Source organism: Scyliorhinus torazame, chromosome 2 (genome assembly GCF_047496885.1).
Source record: "Scyliorhinus torazame isolate Kashiwa2021f chromosome 2, sScyTor2.1, whole genome shotgun sequence".
In the NCBI taxonomy this organism is placed as follows: domain Eukaryota; kingdom Metazoa; phylum Chordata; class Chondrichthyes; order Carcharhiniformes; family Scyliorhinidae; genus Scyliorhinus; species Scyliorhinus torazame.
The window spans coordinates 55,379,080-55,402,848 of record NC_092708.1 but is presented as its reverse complement, the minus strand read 5'-3'; the positions used below and the strand labels follow the sequence as shown (position 1 = coordinate 55,402,848).

General features: G+C 46.0%; 1 protein-coding gene across 10 annotated transcripts in view; it reads right to left on the bottom strand.

The window, feature by feature from the left end:
• zeb2b (zinc finger E-box binding homeobox 2b) overlaps positions 1 to 23,769 on the bottom strand; it is a 154,633-nt gene that overhangs the window by 12,373 nt on the left and 118,491 nt on the right. For 8 of the 10 annotated variants that reach the window (XM_072471557.1, XM_072471492.1, XM_072471483.1 and 5 more), the window contains 3 exons: positions 13,113 to 13,184; positions 7,269 to 7,457; positions 1,989 to 2,027 (listed from right to left, as the gene is read on the bottom strand). In XM_072471557.1, the coding sequence (XP_072327658.1) occupies positions 1,989 to 2,027; positions 7,269 to 7,457; positions 13,113 to 13,184 (300 nt within the window). The remainder of the gene's footprint in view (positions 1 to 1,988; positions 2,028 to 7,268; positions 7,458 to 13,112; positions 13,185 to 23,769) is intronic. The other 2 variants (XM_072471519.1, XM_072471501.1) reach the window with 1 other exon arrangement.

Genomic DNA, 23,769 nt, shown 5'->3' with positions numbered 1-23,769 from the left:
TAGTGGGTGGGGGGTAAGTTAAAGTGGGGAATTATAAATTAGACAATAATTAACCAGTTGTATTTCATTATATTTCTTATTATAAATAAAAAGTATTTCTGTTTACATTTACAAGCCAAAGACTTTGGGCATTTTCCTAAACATTATTGGTCACTTCAATTGTGTTGCAACTCCTTGTTAAGTGGGGCTGGAATTGATCATGCACTAGCCCAGGGTATCGTAACATCAGATAAAATGATTTAAATATCACTGTTGATGTTGGTGATGACAAACAAAAGGGAAGACTATGGAAAGGCCAAACCTTCTTGTGATTTACCAACCTTGAAGGACAGAAAACTTTATAAAGGGACGATTCAAACAGAATATTGCAGGTGAGATGGGCACAGATCTGGGATGTTTCTTGGAAGGAAGAGGAAGAATAGAGATGGGAAGGGTATTATTTTAGCGAATCAGAGCGAGAGGATCTACAGATAACAAATTTGAAATCTGACATCCAGTCAGTTGCTTGTAATGGGAATATTGTGATTCTAAACACTGCAGGGTGTTAAATTCAATAGTCTGATCTGGAAGCTACCATCAGTGGTTGAAAATAGACCATGTGGACTGTAAGTAGATTTATCCCATTACTGACTGTTCAGAGGGAAACCCAGGTCCTTATTATCAAAATGTATTGTCCAAGCTGGGCAGCTTTTGAAAATAGATTTCCATTGTGATTTCTTCAGCACAAATCCTTTTCCCTGATCATTTGAAAAGTCAAAGAAATTATTGACCCATCAACAAATTTGACCAAATAGTAGCTGTTTTGTGCTCATGTGTCTTAAAACTTTGGCAGGAGGGGGGGGGGGGGGGGGAGCAGGATGGGCTCCGCTGGCTAGGCCCAACTCTAATTGCCCTTGAGAAGGTGGAGGCAAGCTGCCTTCTTAAACTGCTGCAGTCGCTGCGGTGTAATACACACACAGTGCTGTTAGGGAAGGAGTTCCAGGATTTCCACCCAGCGACAGTGAAGGAATGGCAATATATTTCCAAGTCAGGACAGTGAGTGGCTTGGAGGGGAACTTCCAGGTAGTGTTGTTCCCACATGTCTGCTGCCCTTGTCCTTCTAGATAGCAACAGTCGTGGGTTAAGGTGCTACCCAACGAGCCTTGGTGAGTTCCTGAAGTGCACCTTTTAGATGGTATACACAATGCTGCCACTGTTCAATGGTGGTGGAGAGAATGAAAGTTTGTGGATGGGGTGTCAATCAAGTGGGTTGTTTTGTGGTGTCACGCTTCTTAAATGTCATTGGAGCTGCGTTCATCCTGGCAAGTGAAGAATACTGCATCACACTCCTGACTTGTACCTTATAGATGGTGGACAGGTTTTGGGGAGTCAGGAGGTGAATTACTTGCCGCAGGATTCCTAGCCTCTGACCTACTCTTGTAGGCACAGTATTTATATGGCTAGTCTAATTAAGGTGCTGGTCAATGGTAACCCCCAGGATATTCATACTGGAAGATTCAGTGATGGTAATGTCACTGAATGTCAAGGGGCATTAGATTCTCTCTTGCTGGAGATGGTCATTGACTGGCACTTGTGTGATGCAAATGTTACTTGCCACTTGTCAGCCCATTCCTGGATATCGTCCAGGTCTTGCTGGATTTGGGCATGGACTGCTTCAGTATCTGAGGATTCGTGAATGGTGCTGAACTTTGTGCAATCATCTTCGAACATCCCCACGTCTGACTTTACGATGGAAGGAAGGTCATTGATGAAGCAGCTGAAGATGGTTGGGTCTAGGACACTACCCTGAGGAACTCCTGCAGTGATGTCCTGGAGCTGAGATGATTGACCTCCAACTACCACAACCATCTTCCTTTGCGCCAGGTATGACTCCAACCAGCGGAGAGTTTTCCCCCTGATTCCCATTGACTCCAGTTTTGCTAGGACTTCTTGATGCCATATTTGGTCAAATGCTGCCTTGATGTCAAGGGCAGTCACTCTCACCTCACCTCTGGAATTCAGCTCTTTTGTCCATGTTTGAACCAAGGCTGTAATGAGGAAATGGCAGTAATGAGAAAACAGCTCAGAACTTATCAATGCAGTTGTTGTTTCTAGAAATATTTATATACATGTTTTGTCCCATAAAAGTTGTGCATTTAAATTTATATACAAAATATATTTTTTACGTGTTGGGAATAACTTTTTGGAAATATTATCATCCCCATTTAACAAAATTTTATCACTGGAGAACTGCGGAAATAGTCAGGTTTATAGAGGCAATGCTGCAACATACCAGGGAATGTACATTTTAAGAGTAGCAATACTGTTTTTGCAATATAGTTTCTTTTGGTTAAACTCACAATATGCATAAAGCTGTTCCACAACAGTTAATTATATGATTCAATTAAAAAGGAGCTTCAAAAATAAATGTCTGTTCATTTCTGATATCTTCGGTCTAACTTGTAACATTCTACATATGCAACAGTGCCAATTTTCATCCTTTTTTTTTTAAAGAGTGAACAGGCATTTCGCAGACCAAAGTGGAGTTACACCATTTATCATCCTTTAGCCACAAGCATACAACCCTATATGCTTTTAGAGCAAGTCAAGCAATAAATAAGCAAACCCAGAACAAAAATTGGTGGATGTCAACTGAAATATGCAAATAGGGGTTCTACACCATTAAAAGGGCCCAATTCTATTTGGGGGCACTAAAGAGTGGAGCTTGCAGTCTTTGAACTTCATCCAATGAACATTGAGTGGATAAGCGAGCAAGTTTTCAACGGTCTGTTGCAGGCCACTCTCAAACCAGGGTACAAATCACTCTGGTGGCTAATATGCACATAAATGCTTCTTCTTCTAGCCTCATAATATGTTCCTAATTGCTATCAGTCCCTCCATGCCTCTTTCTCCCCCTCTCCCTCCCCCATCCCCCGTCTCTCTCTCCCCCCCCCCCCCCCCCCCCCCCCGTCCCCCATCCCCCCCACAATGCAGCCAGGTTTCCTTAATATTTACCCACCTCATTCCCAGGCGATGAACCGTTTGTCAGAGCTCATTGAGCACTGGTAGCTCACCAAGAGTGCTGTAATGAGGCCAAACCATGAAATGGTTTGGGGTTCTCACTGCTGCCATCGGGTGGGCAGTTCAATCACTTCACCCGCCAACCACTCAATGCGCACACTAAATAAGATGGGTCCTCCATGTCTACATTCCTTGTGGTGCAAATACATGCTCGTACTACCTAAATATTGCTGACGTTAAAGTTCTGGACCATTTCAAATAACACAGAGCAAAGCAGCTATCCTCTTTCATATAACCCAATTCTTATAAAAAGTTTTAAGTTCTACATCACCCAAATACTTCTTTATTTTAAAAATGTATTTTGTATTCTAGCATTGAAACTGGGCATCCTAGTATTAGCACTGTTTATTTCTTTTTATTTAGCGTGATGAGTAGTCGAGATAATACATAATATGGTTTCAAAGAGACCAATTTTGATAAACAATTAACTAACTCACATTTGCAAATGTAGGAATGGGTGGTGGGACAATTCAGTGAGCGTTGTGTGCATGAATTGCAAAGCTGTAAATGTCTGTGCAAGAAGTCTGGCTTGCAAAGCAGCTATCCTGTCTGAATATTCGTAAAAATCAATGATAAAGCACCTTTTATTATTACACTAGTTGAAAACAATAATATATATCTACCCTTTGAAAAACAAATGACCTGTTTGTCTTTTTCATTTTTTCCACTATGTTGTTTCTGATGTTCTCTGCTTTGCCCCTCGTATTTGAAGAGTGGTGAATCATGCTGAGTCCATTTGTATTGACATGTGTAGGCATTTGTCGAATCTGCTTCTCAACAATAAGTGCCAGTCCGCTAAACAACCTGAGGCCATCCTAACTGAGGTCAAGCCTGAGTGTTCTTTTCCAACTTGCCCACCTTCAATTTCAGTAGGATTTTGTGTGGAGAAAATATGGTGATCCAAGATAATATTCTTTCTCTTCTCTAAACCAGGGACACTTAGATCAGCACTAGCTTGAACACCTGGTTATCTCTGTTGGCTCAGTGTCAAAATTGATGACTGACTTCTCAGTCTTGCCTGTTTTAAACTAACTAAGCCTGGGGAGTTCCAAAATTGAGTGCTCTTGCCCCGCCCAACTCATAGGGCTGTATGTCACGCTCCCTCCCCCCCCCCTTCTACCCCACCCCCTTCTCCCCTCATTATTTAAAGAGTCAGCCAGCAGCCAATAGACCTGAAAGAAACCCGCCCAATGGCCATAATGCACTGTTGGTGGGCTAAACAAGCAGAAAGTGGGACTTGAGCCCACTGTGGGAGTTCCCATTCCTACATTTGCAAAGAGTGGGAGGAAGTCCTGCCCTCAAGAGCTTCCAGCAAATCTGACCGGCCAACAGCTCCAGTAGTCACAGCAGCGCCATAACTCTGTAGTGGGTGCTGCTGGGACTGCAAGGAGGTTGTGGGATGAAGAGGACATGGATCCTGGAGAGAGATATTGGACGGGGAAGAACTGGAGAACCTAGGAGGGGGCTGAGGTGGGGGGCGGTGAGGAGGCAGGCTTTGGGACAAATAAGGGGGGGGAAGGTGTCATGTGGGCAGCTGCCCGTCAGAGGATGAACCCCTCCCCCTCTTCTTTCCTTCTTTTTAAGCAGCTTAATCCCACCTGTCTGCCCACATGAACCATTTTATGGCATTGGCAGCGTGTTTTTCCCATCAATGGGCTAGGTAACAAACTCAATTGACTATTAATTTCTTATTTTAAAATGGCCGGTGTGCGACTGATTTCTGCCGTGTTATGGGGGACAGCTCAGGGGTGGGTGAGAAAGCTTGTTATCCCTCATATTTTACCTGTCTCTCCACCCTCACTGAAAACATGCACAGTGAGGGTCTGTAAAATCCAGCCCTTAGAGTCAAACAAAATCACAAGGTTGAGGGCAACTCATTTAACCTCAATTTACCAAAATACCAACTCTACCAACATTGCATTACAGTCTCCTGTTGTTTCCTCGATTAATTCAGTGTCCTGGGGTGGGGTTTGCCAGCCCTTCCTTCCTGCCAGCAGAATCAACCCCCTCTCCCCTCCCCCCACCCTGTCCCGCACGGCGGGTTCCTCGACAGGGCACAAAACACCACAAACACCGTGGGACCAGAGTTTCCTGCTCCCGGCCATTGATGAGCCATAATTGCCGCTGGAAAATCCCACCTCAGGTCTCCCTTCCCCTGCAGCTGTGCAGCTTTTCCCAGTTAGCAAATGGTATAGTAACAATTACGTCAGGCGCCAATACCTGCCTGTGGACAGCTGCAAGATCCATCAGTTCCCAACATGTAGCAACACATCCACCACCACCCGCCCCACCCCACACAAAAAAGTCAACTGTTCTCACCTACCAGTGAACAATACATTCTAATATCTCCATTTTCCTATGTATTATATTGAATGTTATATGTGGAAATCACTTCAAGGCCCGTTTCATAATTCTTTGGTGTGTCACATGCACTGATAGAAAACACAACTTAGACTTCAAGGTCTTTGTCTTTCTAACAACGTCTGGGCACAGCAACTTTGAACGGAATCTTATAGCCCCGGTCAGCAAAATTTGCCAGTCCCATCAATGTCATTTTCCGATCCCGCCCCTGCCAGAGGAGGGGGCTGGGGAGCATTGTTGTTCTTATCCAACAACCATCCACTTCCCTGTATTATCCAGCAGAAATCATTGGACAGTAACAAGAAATGGTTGTTTTCCCCCCCCACCCCTTCCTATTCCTGGGTCAAGGAGCCTAAATACACTGTCCACATGCTGCCCCAGCTAACTCAGTTTGTGACAGGAATCAGATTGACATCACTTACTTCTTATTGCTACACTGGTTGATGTAGTTAACCATTGAAAGCTGTGGGTGGTGGTGGTGGTGGCGCGGGCTCATTTTTCAGTATAATTGGTTAGATATGAAAAATTCTGAACCATCCAAGGGAATGAGTGTGAATGATTATCTGAAGTAATAATCAAATGAACAGCTATACATGATAACACCTTTAAAATAACTTCTTTAAATGGGTGCATGCTTAAGTGGAGTGAACAGTATTAAAGTAAACAGTTATAAAGTAATCCTACCTACACCGGCTGCTCTAAGTGTGTGACCCAAACAGTGACTATTCACTGTTTAAACAAATGCTTAAATAATATTTGTAAAGTAAATGTGTGACACAAAACATGCCACTATGAAAAATGCAGTACTTAAAATGACATGCCCGACAGCCTATGGCACAACAGCCTATGGCCACATAGCGCCAGGGACCTCAGATGCCAGTCTGTGTGGAGTTTGCATGTTTTCCCCCTGTCTGGGTGGGTTTCCTCCAGGTGCTCCAGTTTCCTCCCACGGTCCAAAGATGTGAAGGTTAGGTGGATTGGCCATGCTAAATTGCCCTGAGTGTCCAAAGCTTGGTGAGGTTACAGGGATAGAGCGGGAGATAGAGCCTAGGTAGGGTGCTCTTTCTAAGGGTCGGTGAAGACTCGATAGGCCGAATGGCCTCCTTCTGTACTGTAGGGAATCTATGAAGGCTCAGTGCTACATTTGATACTCGAGCTCTGACAGCTGTTACAACCACCCCACCCCCAAGTTTGAAGGTAAACACTGAGGTATGCAATTAATTTATGGTGTAAGTATGGGCAGCACGGTGGCATAGTGGTTAGCACTGCTGCCTCATGGCGCCAATCTATGTGGAGTTTGCACATTCTCCCCGTGTTTGTGTGGGTTTCGCCCCACAACCCAAAGATGTGCAGGGTAGGTGGATTGGCCACGCTAAATTGCCCCTTAATTGGAAAAAAAATTGATTGTGTACTCTAAATTTATTAACATACATAGAACGTAGAACATACAGTGCAGAAGGAGGCCATTCGGCCCATCGAGTCTGTACCGACCCACTTAAGCCCTCACTTCTACCCTATCCCCGTAACCCAATAACCCCTCCTAACCTTTTTATGGTCACTAAGGGCAATTTATCATGGCCAATCAACCTAACCTGCACGTCTTTGGACTGTGGGAGGAAACCGGAGCACCCGGAGGAAACCCACGCAGACACGGGGAGAACGTCCGGACTCCGCACAGACAGTGACCCAGCGGGGAATCGAACCTGGGACCCTGGCGCTGTGAAGCCACAGTGCTATCCACTTGTGCTGCCCATATTTGGCATATTGTCAAAAAATGTCAAATTCAAAAAAAATATTTATGGTGTAAGTATAACAGTGCAATGGCTACCATTGTAAAAAAGGCTCACCATTGTCCTCTTGCCCATTGGCCTCTGGTGTTCCATGCCGGGATAGTTCTTCAGGTGCTTCTGGGTAGATAATGGCTGTGTCACTCCGCTGCAAGTATTCCGCAATGCTAACCGCATGGCTGTCTCCTTCTTCAAGCTTCCGTTTGGCAAAATACTCCTCAAGATCTGACGTGCAATCTACACTCTTTCCTAAAATAATATATTGAGAAAAGGAAGGAGGGAGAAGAATGTCAGTCACCCATGGTCCAATCTTTCGATACAAGCCAGAGTGACTTGGCATCTCTCAAATCACAATGCACAGTTCTGAAGGACTGCAATTCTACTTGGAATTTCTGCTTCCCCATACTGTTTCGCTCTTGTGGGAACTCTAACTGTTAGGTGGAGATAGCTGAAATAATCACAAACAAAGCAAATAAAACCACAGCGTTCATTAGCCAGGAAATGACGGGCCCTTATTGGTACATGCTGATTACAAGCCTAAACTGCCTGACTTGCTGGCATGCCAAGTTTTACTTCTGTTTTCCTCAGCCTTGTTATCTTTCAGGGTTTTTCCTTGAATTTTTTTGTTACAGACATTTCAAACTTACGCTGGAAACCTAGGTGCTATTTAAAGAGAAAAACATTTACAACATGAAACTATGTATTTCAATAACAATCTGACTACCTACAGCTTCTATACTCCCAGAAAGAGGATTTTCCCTTCAGTCCAGTAACTACAAGTCTGTGGCATGAAAGATAAAGTTTGGCAGTGTAGTGACAGATTATAGCGGTTTCTTTAGAATACACTGACATAATGGAAGATAAATTGAAAACAGGCACAATTTAACCAACCTGCACCCATTAATTGCAATTCAGGCAGCATGCAAATCTTGTGCACCTTTCTTTTGATAGATGCGAGCCAGTGCTAACCAAGTTGTTCATTGGCTGGATGTATCAGCAGAGGGTCAATATCATGAGTGGCTCGCGCCACTTAAAGCTAGCCTGCACTGCTTAAAGCTAGCCTCCATTGTTTGTAGCAGGAGCCGGGTTTCAGTTTTGAAGGGAAACTGGCCTGGGAAAGTGTAAGGATTGGCACAATATGGAACAGAGTACACTCCATGTTTTTTGGATGCTGAACTGGAAGTTTTGGTGAAGGGGATGGAAAAGAGGAAAGATGTCCTGTATCTGCAGAGGAAGGAGGCCTTCTAGATACATGGTCAAAAGACAATAAATAGGAGCAGTTAGCCATGAAGATCGGTGCTAAGAATCCAGCCTGAAGACCTGGATACAGTGCCACAAGAAATTTAATGACCTCACATGAGTAGCCAAGGTTAGTGAATGCATCGTCAAATATCTTATCTTGCCAACTGCATCAATGGCCTTAGCTACTTCTAAAATTATCTCCATTACTTACTCACCAACAATCTCTCTCAATTAGGCCTCACAGCCGACATTCATATGCTTCACCTCGTTCTCAGATTCCTGTCACTTTTCCTCATGCTGTTGTCCTGAAGCTGTTCACTACCTATGTTGGCAGGGGCTGTCCCATCATGATGACAATACTGTATAATGCAGCATGAGATCACCAAGAAATTTTGACACCATGTCTGCCAAGTATTGCAGGGCTCCTCCAGCGCAATTGGGTATTGTTTCAGCATAATAATGGTCTAGTCTGGAAGAGTGAATATTTAGTGGTGTTCTCTCCAGGTGCAGGAGCGGGAGAGGGAAGGTTGCCATTTAGGTATTTGGTGATGCAGGTGGGCACGATTTTGTAAGCTTAATTTCACGAGCCTTCACGAGGGTGAAGGAGGACTTGGTGAGATGGCAGTTCTCCCCTTGTCACTGGCAGGCCGGGTGCTGACAGTAAAAATGAACATTTCGCCATGGTTCCGGTTTGTGCCAAATTCATTCTTTTGAGGAGTGGACAGGCTGGTCTCGTCGTTTGCGAGGGCAGGGAAGGTAGCTACGATAAGGAAGGCGGTGCTCCAAAGGAGGGGGGGGTGGTGGTAGTTGGGGGGGCTTGGCCCTTCTGTACTTGTTTCAATATTACTGGGCGGTGGATGCGAGAAGGTGCGGGGCTGGAGTAGAGACAGAGACTTTGTGGGTGCGGATGGAGGTGGGTTCTTGAAAAGGGTTAGGGTTGTGGGCACTGGCAACGGCACCGCTCCTGTTCACGCGGGGGGGAAGTACTAGGGTAGTCCTGTGGTGGTAGCCATGCTGAAGATTTGGGGGCAATTCCGACAGCACTTCAAGTTGAGGGCAGGTTCGACGGTGATGCCGATAAGAGGGAATCATGGGTTTGAGCCAGGGAGAATGGATGCGAGATTCTGGGGATGGGAAGAGAAGAGGGCAAAAGAGATGAAGTGTCTGTTTTTGGAAGGGCAGTTCGCAAGCTTGGAGGAGTGGGTTTTGTTGGGGTGGAGGTCAGCTTCTCCCCACCTGTGCCTCGGCGTGGCTGGGATATCTGATGGAGTTCCTGTATTTGGAGAAGGTGAAATGTGCTCTGAGAGGGGCTGATGAGGGGTTCCAGCAGAGATGGGGTTTGTCTGTCTTACATTTTGGGGATCTGGTTCCGTCAAGAGGTGGCGGGTGGGGGGAGAGGGTTTTTTTACTGTAAAAATGTTGAAAATTTGAATAAAAATATATTTTTCTAAAACAATGGTCTACTCTGCTACAGTTCATGAGGCAAAGTGATTTTCATTGTATGCAAATCGTGCAGATGTGTGCAGGTTGAGCACCAGTCATAAGCCATATCATCAATCGATAACCTTTGTCACCCAGTAGCCACCCTTTGGTTTGTCATGGCTTAAATGCAGTTGGCACAACAGAATGCCACAGAATGAAGGCAACATGTTTGCAGCCAGGATATCAGGCACTGACTTGCATGATTAATTCTCAATGTTCATGCACCAGCTGAATGTCGAAGCAATGGAATTCATTTGGATTCTGGCATACGATATAGTTGACATGTGACGTCCAGAAAGCAACATGTGTGCAGTCAATGGCATCCTGCACTATATTGATCCTGCAGTCCTAGCAAAGCCATGTGTTCACTCCACCTATTTGGCAAGAGAGACTGAAATGTTGCTAGCTCTCTTTGAAAAGACATCCTTAATGATTTCCTTTGCTCAACTGTGTGTGAAAGGCAAATATCTCCAGCTCCAGCCTGGAAGGAATAAGGTGCATAAGATTCATCACTATGGTAACCTTTCACTGGCCAAGTGGTCCTTCTTCTTGAGGTTGCAGTTGTGGCTGCAGCAAATGACAGATTTCAATGAAGATCTCCTTACTGAAGTGCACCACACCTCACTGAGATTCAGGTTAGAGAATTGCTCGCAAAACACCATAGCTGGGTATGTCTTCTGCTGAGAGGCCTCCCTTCTCCTTTGTCTTGTCCAGCAGTTTTCTTGTTCTGCTTGGCCTCTCTTCATTCTCCGTGTCATATGGCATTCCAAATGGACTGCCTATTCATGCAACCATGTTTGGGAGCAATTGGCTTGTGCAGAAGCCTTGAAGTCAACAAAAAGTCCTTCAGAACATGCTGATAAGACATTTGCAACTTGAGAGGGGAATAAGAAAGCAACAAACACGTGTAGGATAATGACAATGGCCAAAAGGAATCAACTCGCACCTAATCTGTAAGGAGCGAGCCTGCTAATCACTTTGAATACTGCTGGTAGAGGATCCTACCAACTGCATGCATGCTAATACCACACCAATATGGCAAAGGCACGGTTCCCCCAGAGGTGTGCACTGCAGACAGTGTTTTGGGGCCAAAAATGGCAAATTTACAAACCAAATTTTTTGTTCAGTGTTCTAGGACAAGAAGAATAACATTCCTTCATGGTAAATTCCTGCTTTAGCGAGAGAGATTGTCAAATTGAAGCTAGTTGCTTTCCCACTGAGTTACCCAAAGGTCTTCCTAAGATTCTTAGTGGCAAAGTTAAGAATAGCAGATCAATTATCTGCTGCTGGGATGGGGGAGGGGGGGGGGGGTCAATGCCCAAGTGTTGGAGTAATAGGATTGGTGGTCCGATTGTGTGGACTACAGATTCAAGCAGAGCACTCCTGCTCCTACTGGTTTGACAGAAAAGTTGTTTTTATTTTGAGTTCCATTTAAGTGATAGCCACAGGAACGCTGAAGGATCACAAGTACATCAGGCCTTCAATGACATATTTTGCAGACGGGGTCCTTCAACAGGCATTAGGCCGCAAATTGATAAATTCAAGAGCTTCATCCTTTCTTAGCCCACAGGAAAATGATTGCACAAAGCCTGATCCCTCTAAACTGGGATGCTTTGAACCTATGTTACACTGAAAAATGGGCACAATGTGTCCCAGTCTCTACTCCATAATCTAGGTTAATGCTTCATTGCAGCCTGCTGCATTGTTACTACTTATTTTTTCAAGGCCAGCATGGTCACTGAACATAAATACTGACAGTCCTTGAGTCATGATCTCGTCAAGACCTAAGAGATAGAACGCATTTATTTGTTCCTACTCAAGTGCACTTATCTATGGTAAAATGGAATGCCAGATCTAAATCCAATCACCCTTGCTTACAAATTCGTGCCAATGGACTGCACACTCTCAAAGCTATCAAAAGGCGAAGAAGGATTGTTAAAATGGTGGATTTGTGCCCCATAAAGAACAGATGACGGGCCACAAATACACAGCCTGGCAGACAAATATAAAAATAAAACTGCCAACCATTTATCAGTCTAAAGGAATGAAATAATAAAAGGGATTATTGTGAATTGCATTTCCAACATGAAGCAAGCACTGAACAGAGGAATAGTCTCATATTTTTACATTTATTTCTATATTTATAATTTTCAAACTACCATTAGAATTCTGCAGTTTGTCCTATTAAAGAATAAAAAGTTATGGGAGCTTTAAAATTTTCTATTGGCAAAATGTTGCAACTGAACATCCCATGTGAGCTGCCCTCTCTTTGGAGATTTGAGGAAATGCAGAAACACACCTGCTGACTTGGGGTTTTAGGGTGGAAAGTGGCTTAAAATATGTATTTAAATTTATCTTTATTTTTGATGCATTTGCAAAATCAGAAACAGCTTAGCTTGTTGCTTCTGTTTGTTTCAAAACCTGTGACCAGTTTTCACGAGATTAGCAAAATATGTCATAGTGCAACCAGCTACTGGTAAAGTTCCCATCCTGAAGCTAAATTTAGACCGGAACGTAAGTCTCTGTGGTTCAATGTCACAACTTTGATTTGCATTCTGGAAAACACCTTGATGAGCTGAAAAAAAAGTGTTCAATCTAATAACTGAGAGGAAGGAACTCTTCTGCAGACACCTGCAGAAGAACTTTCAATTTTGCTGCCCCACGGTTTTGACGAAAGCTCTTTATCAGGTAGGAAAAATGCTCGGAATGCCCATGAACACATGGTTGAAGGAATGAGGTCAGCCCCCACTTACAATCAGTTGTTGGATTTACCGGGATAGCTTTGAACAGCTTAGATCAGAATTAAAGGCACCCAGCTCCATAAATGTCCACTGTTTAATTTACTGGTGTTTACATGAAGAATAAACAAATTTAGACTGCAGAGATTTTAGACACACAAGCATTAGGGCTTTTGTGGATTTCAAGCCTCACACAGGGCATTGAACCCACTTGCTTGGTTGGGGTGGAGCAGTGACAGAGGAAGAAAACTGGTTGGAAGGCACAAGAAGACTTAAACTTTAGGCCATTCTGAATCCAATCAAAGCCCACAGCTTCACTGGTAGCAGAGTTTCACGCAGCGAAGCTAAAACAGTTAAGAGAATTTTACTTCACACTGAGCCTTTTATAATAAAATATCATACTTGATCAGAGAGCATGAGACACAGCAGATGTTGTACTCACCTGTACCGTGACCTCTACTCGGCTGAATTGTGGCTTCAGGCCCCATAGTGTCATACTCTTCTTTCATTTCTTCTGTAGAGAAAAGGGACATGAGAAGAGGCTGAGTACTTAATGAGCTTTTATTGAAATGGAATAAAAATCACTTATTGTCACAAGTAGGCTTCAAATGAAGTTACTGTGAAAAGCCCCTAGTCACCACATTCCGGCACCTGTACCAGGAGGCTGGTACGGGAATTGAATCGTGCTGCTGGCCTGCCTTGGTCTGTTTTCAAAGCCAGCGATTTAGCTCTGTGCTAAACCAGGTGTGGTAACCTGCACACAGTAAACGGTAACATAAACACAGTAAACACCGGGTAAAGTGAGGTATTCTTTTAACCACAGAAAAGATTGCTCTAAACACTTGCCTACAATATCTTGTCTCGGCCTTTTTGATGAATTCAGTCACCCTGGGCCAGACCAGTACTTAGTTACCTACAACATTACAGCTTAGCAGTGAAAAACAGTGTGAAGAAACTGGACTGAGAAGTGTCAAGCATTAGAAGCATAAGACAGATATACTTCAATAAATAATCAAACCCAACAATGGTAACTAATCTCACAAAGACAAAGCACTGAATTAAAGGTATTTCTGGAAAGAGATCAATAGAGATATAACTATTGTACTGTACTATTGCTCATCTCATGTGACTCATGTGAGTCATAAGCATCATAAGTTTTCCACCTGAGGGCACTTGAACCAACTGAGGGAAAAAAAGACGTACTGTATTTTTTGCATAATACCAGTAATGCTCAAGATTTCTACTTCTCTTACTTCCTCAGTGTCATTTTTAGGTAAAGGGTGAGTGCAGTTGTAATGCCCTGCACTATCTGTTTGCTGTGTTAACATGCATAAATATGAACAATGTTTGCAGATTGTTTTCTTGAGCTCTGTTTTGTTGTTGCAGTTCCATAGACTGTGTGGCACCTTTAGTTAAAACTGCTACAATCATGGCCTTGTAAACAAATCAGGCTCAAAACAGAAAATGCAAACTGTGTAAAAGAGGCAGTATCCCTTTGGTTGGTCCCTGGAGGGCAGGTTTGAAAGCAAAAAACAGCACAAACATTCTCTTTTCTTTTGCATACCCCCATCATGAAGTTCAAAATAATCAATGTAAATAATAAGACAGACAAAGTTGACAGATATTTAGCATTGCTGCATGTTCTCACCACACAGACTACAAGAGAGCAATATTTTTTGTATTTTTCTTTAAACTGCCATGCGCTGACACTGTGATGTCCAAAAAGGGATATTGTTACTTACTCAACAACTAAGAGAGCAATGAACCTAATTCACTTTAAAAATAATCATAGCGTGTTACTGCCTATCATGCATGGCCGAAATTTCATAGAGGCACTTAGTTCTGGACAAGAAGGGTTGAATAAGCAAAAGGAGATGACACGCAGGTGATTTATTTGAGCGTCTGTCAGTAATGATGTCATGTTTTCCAGAACACTGTATCCACCCATTGTGGGATAAAAGAATGTCAAGGACAATTCAAAACACAAAACTTTTATTGTGCTGTAACCGGAAGGAACAGTAAGAACTCGAGCAGGTCAACTATGCTCTTCAGCTGAGAACCTATTTCCTGCTAACAAAGTATTGTAACACAGGAGAGAGAGAGAAATAAAGGGAGGCAGTGGATCTGAAAGTGAATGCAACCTGAGCTAGTGAGAGGGCAATTTTTTTTAAAGTGGTACAGGAATGAAAATAACTGAGAGCCTGGTAGGAACTGGTCAAAGTTGAAGCAAAGATGTGTGTGTGTGTGTGTTGGGGGTAAAATGGGGAGGGGGTGCAGCTGGGAAGGACAGGAAGAGTTGTAAGAACCTCAGGTAAAATTATATGATCAAAGGCAGCATCTATGTTGCAGGTGTACCAGAATCTATGTTGTTACCATGTGCCCCTACCAGCCAGGACAAGCCGAGGACCTGTGCTTGTGCGTGGGAGAGGGTTAATATTGAGCGTTCACTGTTTTGGGGTCCTCACACAGCCTTCAACCAACCAGTCAGCATGTCAGTTTCCCAATCCCTACAATTTCATACCTTGAAATGAACACTTTAGAATCAAGCGCGAAAGTAGTCTTGCCGTCAGGTATTTGGGGATAAAATGATTCCTAAGTCAAAAAAAAATCTTACCGATGGAGCACATGGCAGCTGCTTTCCACCAGTTTCACCGTGCGTTTTCAAGTAGGCACAGAAACATGACATTTGGTCAACTTAACTCAATTTCTAATGGAGTAATCTGGCTTCAAAACTACATTTAGAAATAAATTTTATCTTAGCAAATCGGGTGGGGTGGGGATGCAAAGTTCCATATGAGAATGAAGAGGTAACACCAACAACAATTTTCCTTTATGTCACACCTTTATCATAGAATCATAGAATTTACAGTGCAGAAGGAGGCCATTCAGCCCATCGAGTCTGCACCGGCTCTTGGAAAGACCACCCTACCCAAGCCCACACCTCCACCTTATCCTCATAACCCTCTAACCCCACCCAACACTAAGGGCAATTTTGGACACTAAGGGCAATTTAGCATGGCCAATCCACCTAACCTGCACATCTTTAGACTGTGGGAGGAAACCCACGCACACACAGGGAGAACGTGCAGACTCCACACAGACAGTGACCCAAGCCGGGAATCGAACTTGGGACCCTGGAGCTGTGAAGCAATTGTGCTACCCACAATGCTACCGTGCTGCCCTTTAAAGTAGGAAAATCTCCAAAATGCTTCACAGGAGCACAGTCACACGAAAATTGACACTGGGCCAAAGAAGGAGAAAATGCGATCAAACGCTTTGTTAAAGAGATAAGTGTGGTGAATGTATAATTACTGATAATTCACCAGTGCACTATGTTATTAACCCTGTGGGCTCTACCTATGGGCCATTGTGTGGCTTCACCCACAGGGGATATGTTGGGGTATGTACGGTTTACAGGAAGTATAAGAGCTGCCGACCTGCGGGGCCGCCTTCAGTTTTGTACCGGTCACAGGCAGGCTCAGTTCTAAGCTGATTAAAACCACGGTTTACTTCTCCACGTGTCTTCGAGTGAATTGATGGTCGCATCAATTTAATCAGCTTAAAATACTACTATGGAATCAGCCCTCAAACCTGACAGACTGGAACTCGATCCACAGGCCGCGGAGGCGAAATACATTTTTTCACATTGGCTTCGATGCTTCAAGGCCTATCTCGCCACGTCATCTACGCCATCCGTCACTGACAAACAGAAGCTGAGTCTCCTCCACGCACGGGTCAGCCATCGCATTTCTGTCCAGCTTGGCGAAGACACTTCCTATACAGAGGCCCTCGCACTACTCGAACGCCTCTATGTGCGGCCTGTGAACGAGGTACACGCGCGACATGTCTTCACCACTCGCCGCCAGCGCCCCGGGGAGTCGCTAGATGATTACCTACGCGACCTCAAAGCCCTCGCGCGCAACTGTAACTACCAGGCGGGGGTCCGATCGAACTATGCAAGACAGCACCTGCTCGAAAAAGGGGCCCAGGACCTGGACGACACGGTAAAACTGGCTACTTCTCTGGAGGCCGCTTTTCAGAGCCTTACTGCATTCCTGGCCGATCATGCGACCCTCTCGTGGGCCCCCGACCCGAGAGAACCCCAGGCCTGTGCCACGCGGCCGCCTGCCCATCATGGGGGGCTACCCTGCTACTTTTGCGGCCAGTCCCAACACCCCCAACTGCACTCCCCGGCCCGCAACGCGAACTGCAGCAGCTGTGGGTGAAAAGGACACTTCGCCAAGGTCTGCCTGGCCAGGTCTAAGAACTCAAACTCACAGACCCGATCCACAGACTCACAGGCCCGCAGACCCCGCAAGGTGGCAGCGTGTCTGCCGACTCCGCCTCCGCATAACATGTGCGACTCATGGGGGCCGCCATCTTGGCCATCCTCTTCCACGCGGCCGGCCACGTGCGATCTATGGGGGCTGCCATCTTCCTCACCGCCCGCCACGCTCGACCAACGGGGGCCACCATCTTGACCGCCATCTGTCTGCTACATCGCTCGACGCGTACGACCTACACGGACAGCCATCGCGGGGCCGCCCCAGCACCTCCGATCACGCCACCGGCTACCCACACCTCAGCGTGGTCACTCTGGACCAGTCGTGACCTAAGCACCTCCGGAGCTCCATGATGGCCGTCCGGGTTAACGAGTATGAGACACCTTGCCTTTTCGACTCCGGGAACACACAGAGCTTCATTCACCCGGACGTGGTAAGACGCTTCTCGCTCCCAATATTCCCGACGCAACAAACCATATCCCTCGCCTCTGGGTCGCACTCGGTGCAAATCCAAGGGTGCACTACTGCAACCCTAGCGATACAGGGCGCTGAGTATGCTAATTTTCAACTATATGTGCTCCCAGACCACTGCGCTCCTCTCCATTTGGGACTCGACTTCCAGTGCAACCTCAGGAGCCTAACTCTTAAGTTCGGGGAGCTCCTGCCCCTGCTCACCATATGCAGCCTTGCGACCCTAAGAACCACCCCGCCCCTCTTCGCAAACCTCACCGCCGATTGCAAGCCAGTAGCCATCAGAAGCAGGCGGTATAGCATACAGGACAGGACGTTCATTAGGCCCGAGGTCCAGCGTCTCTTGCGGGAGGGGGTCAAAGAGGCCAGCAATAGCCCCTGGACAGCTCAGGTGGTGGTCGTCAAGACCGGGGAAAAGTTCCGGATGGTGGTTGATGACAGCCAGACCATTAACCGGTTTACGCAACTCGATGCGTACCCCCTTCCCCGGATTGCAGACATGGTAAATCAGATCGCGCACTACCGCGTGTTCTCCACGGTGGATCTGAAGTCTGCATACCACCAGCTCCCAATCCGCCCGGAGGACCGCCACTACACGGCGTTTGAGGCAGACGGCTGCCTTTTCTATTTCCTCCGGATCCCCTTTGGCATCACGAACGGGGTTTCGGTGTTCCAACCAGTACGGGCTGTGGGCTACGTTTCCGTACTTGGACAATGTCACCATCTGCGGCCATGATCAGCAGGACCACGACGCCAACCTCCACCGATTTCTCCAAACCGCCCAAAAACTCAACCTCACCTACAACAAGGAGAAATGCGTTTCCGCACAACCAGGCTAGCCATCCTCGGCTACGTCGTGGAAAACGGGGTCCTAGGGCCCGACCCTGACCATATGCCTCTTACAACTCCCTCTCCCTCACTGCCCCAAGGCCCTGAAGAGGTGCCTTGGATTTTTCTCGTATTACGCCCAGTGGGTCCCCTAGTATACGGACAAAGCCCACCCACTATTTAAGGCCACCCTCTTTCCACTGGCAGCCAATAGCCGCCAGGCCTTCAACTGCATCAAGGTGGACATCGCCAAAGCTGTGATGTGCACGGTGGACGAGTCCGTCCCCTTCCAGGTGGAGAGCGACGCCTCAGAGGTCACTCTCGCCGCCACCCTCAACCAAGCAGACAGACGGATAGTGTTTTTTTCACACACCCTCACCACCTCCGAAATTCAACACTCCTCAATCGAAAAAGAAGCCCAAGCCATCGTGGAAGCCGTGTGGCACTGGAGGCACTACCTCGCTGGTAGGAGGTTTACCCTCGTCACCGACCAACGATCGGTTGCCTTCATGTTTGACAATACGCAGCGGGGCAAGATCAAGAATGATAAGATCTTCCGGTGGAGAATCAAACTCTCCATCTATAACTACGATATAGGATATCGTCCTGGGAAGCTCAACGAGCCCCCAGATGCCCTGTCCCGCGGCACATGCGCCAGATGACCAACTACGGGCTATCTACGATGACCTCTGCCACCCGGGGGTCACCCGGCTCGCCCATTAGATCAAGGCCCGCAACCTGCCTTACTCCACCGAGGAGGTCAGAGCTATAACCAGAGACTGCCAACTCTGTGCGGAGTGTAAGCCGCACTTCTATCGGCCAGATAAGGTAAAGGCATCCCGGCCCTTTGAATACCTCAGTATCGATTTCAAAGGGCCCCTCCCCTCCAATAACCGCAACACGTACTTCCTTAACATCATAGATGAGTTCTCCCACTTCCCGTTTACCATCCCCTGCCCTGATATGACCACCCCCACTGTCATTAAAGCCCTGCATTGTGTCTTCACCCTGTTTGGTTTCCCCAGTTATGTCCACAGCGACAGGGGCTCGTCGTTCATGAGCGACGAACTGCATCAGTACCTGCTCAGTAAAAGCATCGCCTCGAGCAGGTCTACCAGTTATAACCCCAGGGGAAATGGGCAGGTGGAGAGGGAGAACGCAATGGTCTGGAAGGCCATCCTACTGACCCTGCGGTCCAGGAATCTCCCAGTTTCTCTCTGGCAAGAGGTCCTCCCCGATGCGCTCCACTCTATTAGCTCCCTCCTTTGCACGGCCACAAACCAGACTCCTCATGACCGTTTGTTTGTTTTCCCTAAGTGAGCTACCTCAGGGGCCTCGCATCCGCCCTGGCTGATGACACCGCGTCCAGTCCACCTCCGAAAATATGTTCGGAGCCATAAGACCGACCCCCTGGTAGAGAGGGTCCAGCTCCTGCACTCCAACCCACACTATGCGTACGTCGAACACCCCGATGGCTGGCAAGACACCGTCTCCCTCCGGGACCTGGCGCCCGCAGGCTCCAACACCACTCCGACTACTGTATCCCCCACACTATGTCCCGTCCAACCTCCCATGTACAGCGCCACCACCCCTATATGGTTCCCGCGCTCCCTCCCACCCGCCACACCGGTCCACAGGAATGAAGCTCCGGAAGAGCCGCTCCCGGAGTCCACGCCTGTGCCTGCTCCGGGCCCAGCTCCACAGCCACCCGAAGCGGCTGCAACACCAGTGCTTCGGCGGTCGCAACGTACGATCCGGGCACCGGACCAACTGAAACTATGAGCCCGTCACCCCCGCCGGATTTCATTTTTAAACAGGGTGTGAATGTGGTGAATGTATAAGGACTGATAATTCACCAGTGCACTGTGTTATGTTATTAACCCTGTGGGCTCTACCGATGGGCCATTGTGTGGCTTCACCCACAGGGGATATGTTGGGGCATGTACGGGCTCCGCCCATGGCTCCACCCCCTTTACAGGAAGTATAAGAGCTGCTGACCTGCGGGGCCGCCTTCAGTGTTGTATCAGTCACAGGCAGGCTCAGTTCTAAGCTGATTAAAACCACGGTTTACTTCTCCACGTGTCTTCGAGTGAAGTGATGGTCGCATCAGTAAGTGTAAATGAGGGTCTGAAGTAGGAGAGAGTTGGCTAGATGGAAAGACTTAGAGAGGGAATTCAGAGTTTAGAACCTAGTTGGCTAAAGTCATGACCATCCATGGTGCATTAAAGGGAGTGGGCCACAAGTGACCAGAGTTGGAGGACTGGCTTCAGGATGCGATTTACATCTTCAAGGACATAAAAGGAAAAAAATTATTTTGGAGCTGGGGCAGTATTTTCTCAGGACAGATGGGTGAAGGGTATTTTTTTTTGAGGAGTGAGGGTGATGATGGCTGGGATTTTCTGGTCCCATCCATGGCAGGGATGGAAAATTCAGAGATGCTGCCAAATGTCCAGTGACTTTGGGCAGGAATTTCAGGTCCCTCCATATGAGTAAGGAACCATTTATAGTAACAGCTAATATGGGGGACAGGAAACAAAGCGGTGACATCAGAGGTTTAGGGGGTACAGGGTCAGAAGAGCAGCAGTTAGGTGCCATGGTCAAGATGTGTTTGGGGAAAGCATAAGGAGATAAAGGGGATGCTTGAGAACGATGTAATTCAGGTTTGCGGGCAGCACGGTAGCATTGTGGATAGCACAATTGCTTCACAGCTCCAGGGTTCCAGGTTCGATTCCGGCTTGGATCACTGTCTGTGTGGAGTCTGCACATCCTCCCCGTGTGTGCGTGGGTTTCCTCCGGGTGCTCCGGTTTCCTCCCACAGTCCAAAGATGTGCAGGTTAGGTAGATTGGCCATGATAAATTGCCCTTAGTGTCCAAAATTGCCCTTAGTGTTGGGTGGGGTTAATGGGCTATGGGGATAGGGTGGAGGTGTGGACCTTGGGTAGGGTGCTCTTTCCAAGAGCCGGCGCAGACTCGATAGGCCGAATGGCCTCCTTCTGCACTGTAAATTCTATGATAATCTATGATAGACAAGGTATGAAGGGCCCGGTGAAAGCTCACTTGGTGGGTGAAGGGATGCAACAGAAGCAGCTGAATTGATGGCCTTAATTTTCTTAACATGGTTGTCCATGAGCACCTCGCACAGGCTGTTGAAGGTGAATTAAAGTTGTTGGGCGTTCTTCTTAACCATTTAAATATGACTTTCCTCAAGAAACAGTTGTTATTCTGTTTGAAGTATTTAAAACCAAATATTTGACAAAACCTGATATATCTTTTACACTGAGTTTGGCGAGGTATTAGAACAGTTGGCTGCTAGTGCGTGAGTTGTTGGACGGTAAATGGCAAAGTCAAAATAAATGCACTAGCTTTGCAAAGTCTGGCAGATGGGAAAACTTAATAAAAAATGAATTATACCAACCATGGGCTATAATGAATGTGGCAGGTATACTTTCAAGTTGATGTTGGCTACACAATATTTAGAGCTGGCAATATTATCACCCTATTTTTTTTTCTTGATTCTTTCATAGGATGCAGGCATCATTAGCAAGGCCAACATGTCTTGCCCATTGCTAATTGCCTTTGAACTGAATGGCTTGCTAGACCACTTTAGAGGGCAATTAAGAGTCAACCACATTGCTGTGGGTCCGAAGTCACATGTAGGCCAGACTAGGAACAAATGACAGATTTCTTTTCCTGAAGGACATTACTGAACCAGATGAGTTTTTACAACAATCATGGTCACCATCACCAATTCCAATTTTATTAATTGAATTTAAATTTCACCAGCTGCCATTGTGGGATTTGAACCTTTGGCCGCACAGTATTAACCTGGGCCTCTGGGTTACTAGTTCAGTAACAGAACCAATTATGACACTGACTCCCCCTACATTTAACATGTTGATGAGGTGAGATGAAGAAAGCTGGGAGGAGGCTCATTGGAGCATTAACGGCCTGCATAGATTTTTTGGGTTGAATCGCCTATTGCTGTGCTGTAAATTCTATGTAATTCTGTGTAAAGCCACATCACAAGATGGATGCCACTGAATCGTATTTCAGGCTCTTTCATATTCATACTTTCACATGTCAGGTTTCTGGAGAGCAATGTATGTGTACCCCTACCTGTGTGTGTACTGAAAAAGCACCAGTAGGCCTAAAGGTTGCAGAACTCTGGAACTGGCCCCAGCCATCAGCAACCAGAAATATTAACCTTGAACACGTGGACCTGGATCTTTATCATTTTAGTAACCACACATATTTTGGTTGGGCAGGGGTGGTCTGTACAAATGGATGAATCTGGATCGACCTTGCATCTAGACCACTGATACACCTGTGAGTTTTTAACCTTTGTTCAGCATTTGGTTCATGTGGCAGGGCAGAAAGAACTGATTGGTTCTCCATTCATTGACTTATGTCCCGATGGAGTCATTGCACCCCAAGGCTTGGATGATGAGCAATTTACTTGTTCATTTGAGTTACATTCTTTCAGCCAAAGGGTGGGTTCAACATATTCTTAGATTGATTCAGAGTACAATATTCTGTAAGTTTACACCAGTAATCAACCGTTTGTGTTAACTGTTGACCTAAACAAGCCATTGATCTCAAAGGTGGAAACCAATTTCCATTCCAAGTCGTATTTTCATGGAACAGTCAACAGTTAACTTGTACCAATGCTGAGGATTCTTCGTTGTTTCAGATATTATGAATGGTAACTAATCTGTTACTTATTTGCATTTAAAGGATGCCTTTGGCTCGGGAAAGGGTTAACACACAAATAATGAAGCAGGCTACTGAATTTCTAATGCCTGATCATTTCTTCAGAATGTAGCCTTGACAGCTTTGCAGTGGGCGTCATGCATGTTCTCTTGGGTGACCTTTCACTAGCCCATTGTATTTATTAGCAATCTGGATTATTGCCCGGCCTTAGTGAGGCTGGTATGAAGCTGCCATGCCTTCACTTGTGTAGGCGCAGCCTGTGTATAGATTATCTACATATAGTGCTCTGTTCCACGAGAACCTTTAGCACCAATTGTAACAGTGCCAAACTGTGGTATATTTCTAATTTATTAATGTTTTACATCACAATTTAGATAATAGAAAAGCTTAATAATGTAACCTCAAGTGCACCAAGGTACTGAACTGCTACTCTAGACGGCAACACTGACAAAGAATAGTCCACATGGGATACTGCTCCAATTAAGTTGTGTACACTTACAATCTCTCCATCCCATTCCCAACAACATATTGTAGATGTTTTTTCAAATTACTTTTCAATTGGCTAAAGTGCTCTGGGCTGGAGAAGGGGTTGGTTCTCATCTTTGATCATGGTACTCAAGCCCCTACTGGTGGTGTCCCATGTGAAGACAGCAGAAGAATAGTGGGGTTTGACTGCAATATTTACCACAGTCAGACAACCTGTTTATGTATATGTGAACAATGGTCCCTTGAATGAGATATCAGAAGGCAACAGCCACTCATAAAACATAACACCAGTAAGAAGAAAAGGGAGCAAAATAAAACAAA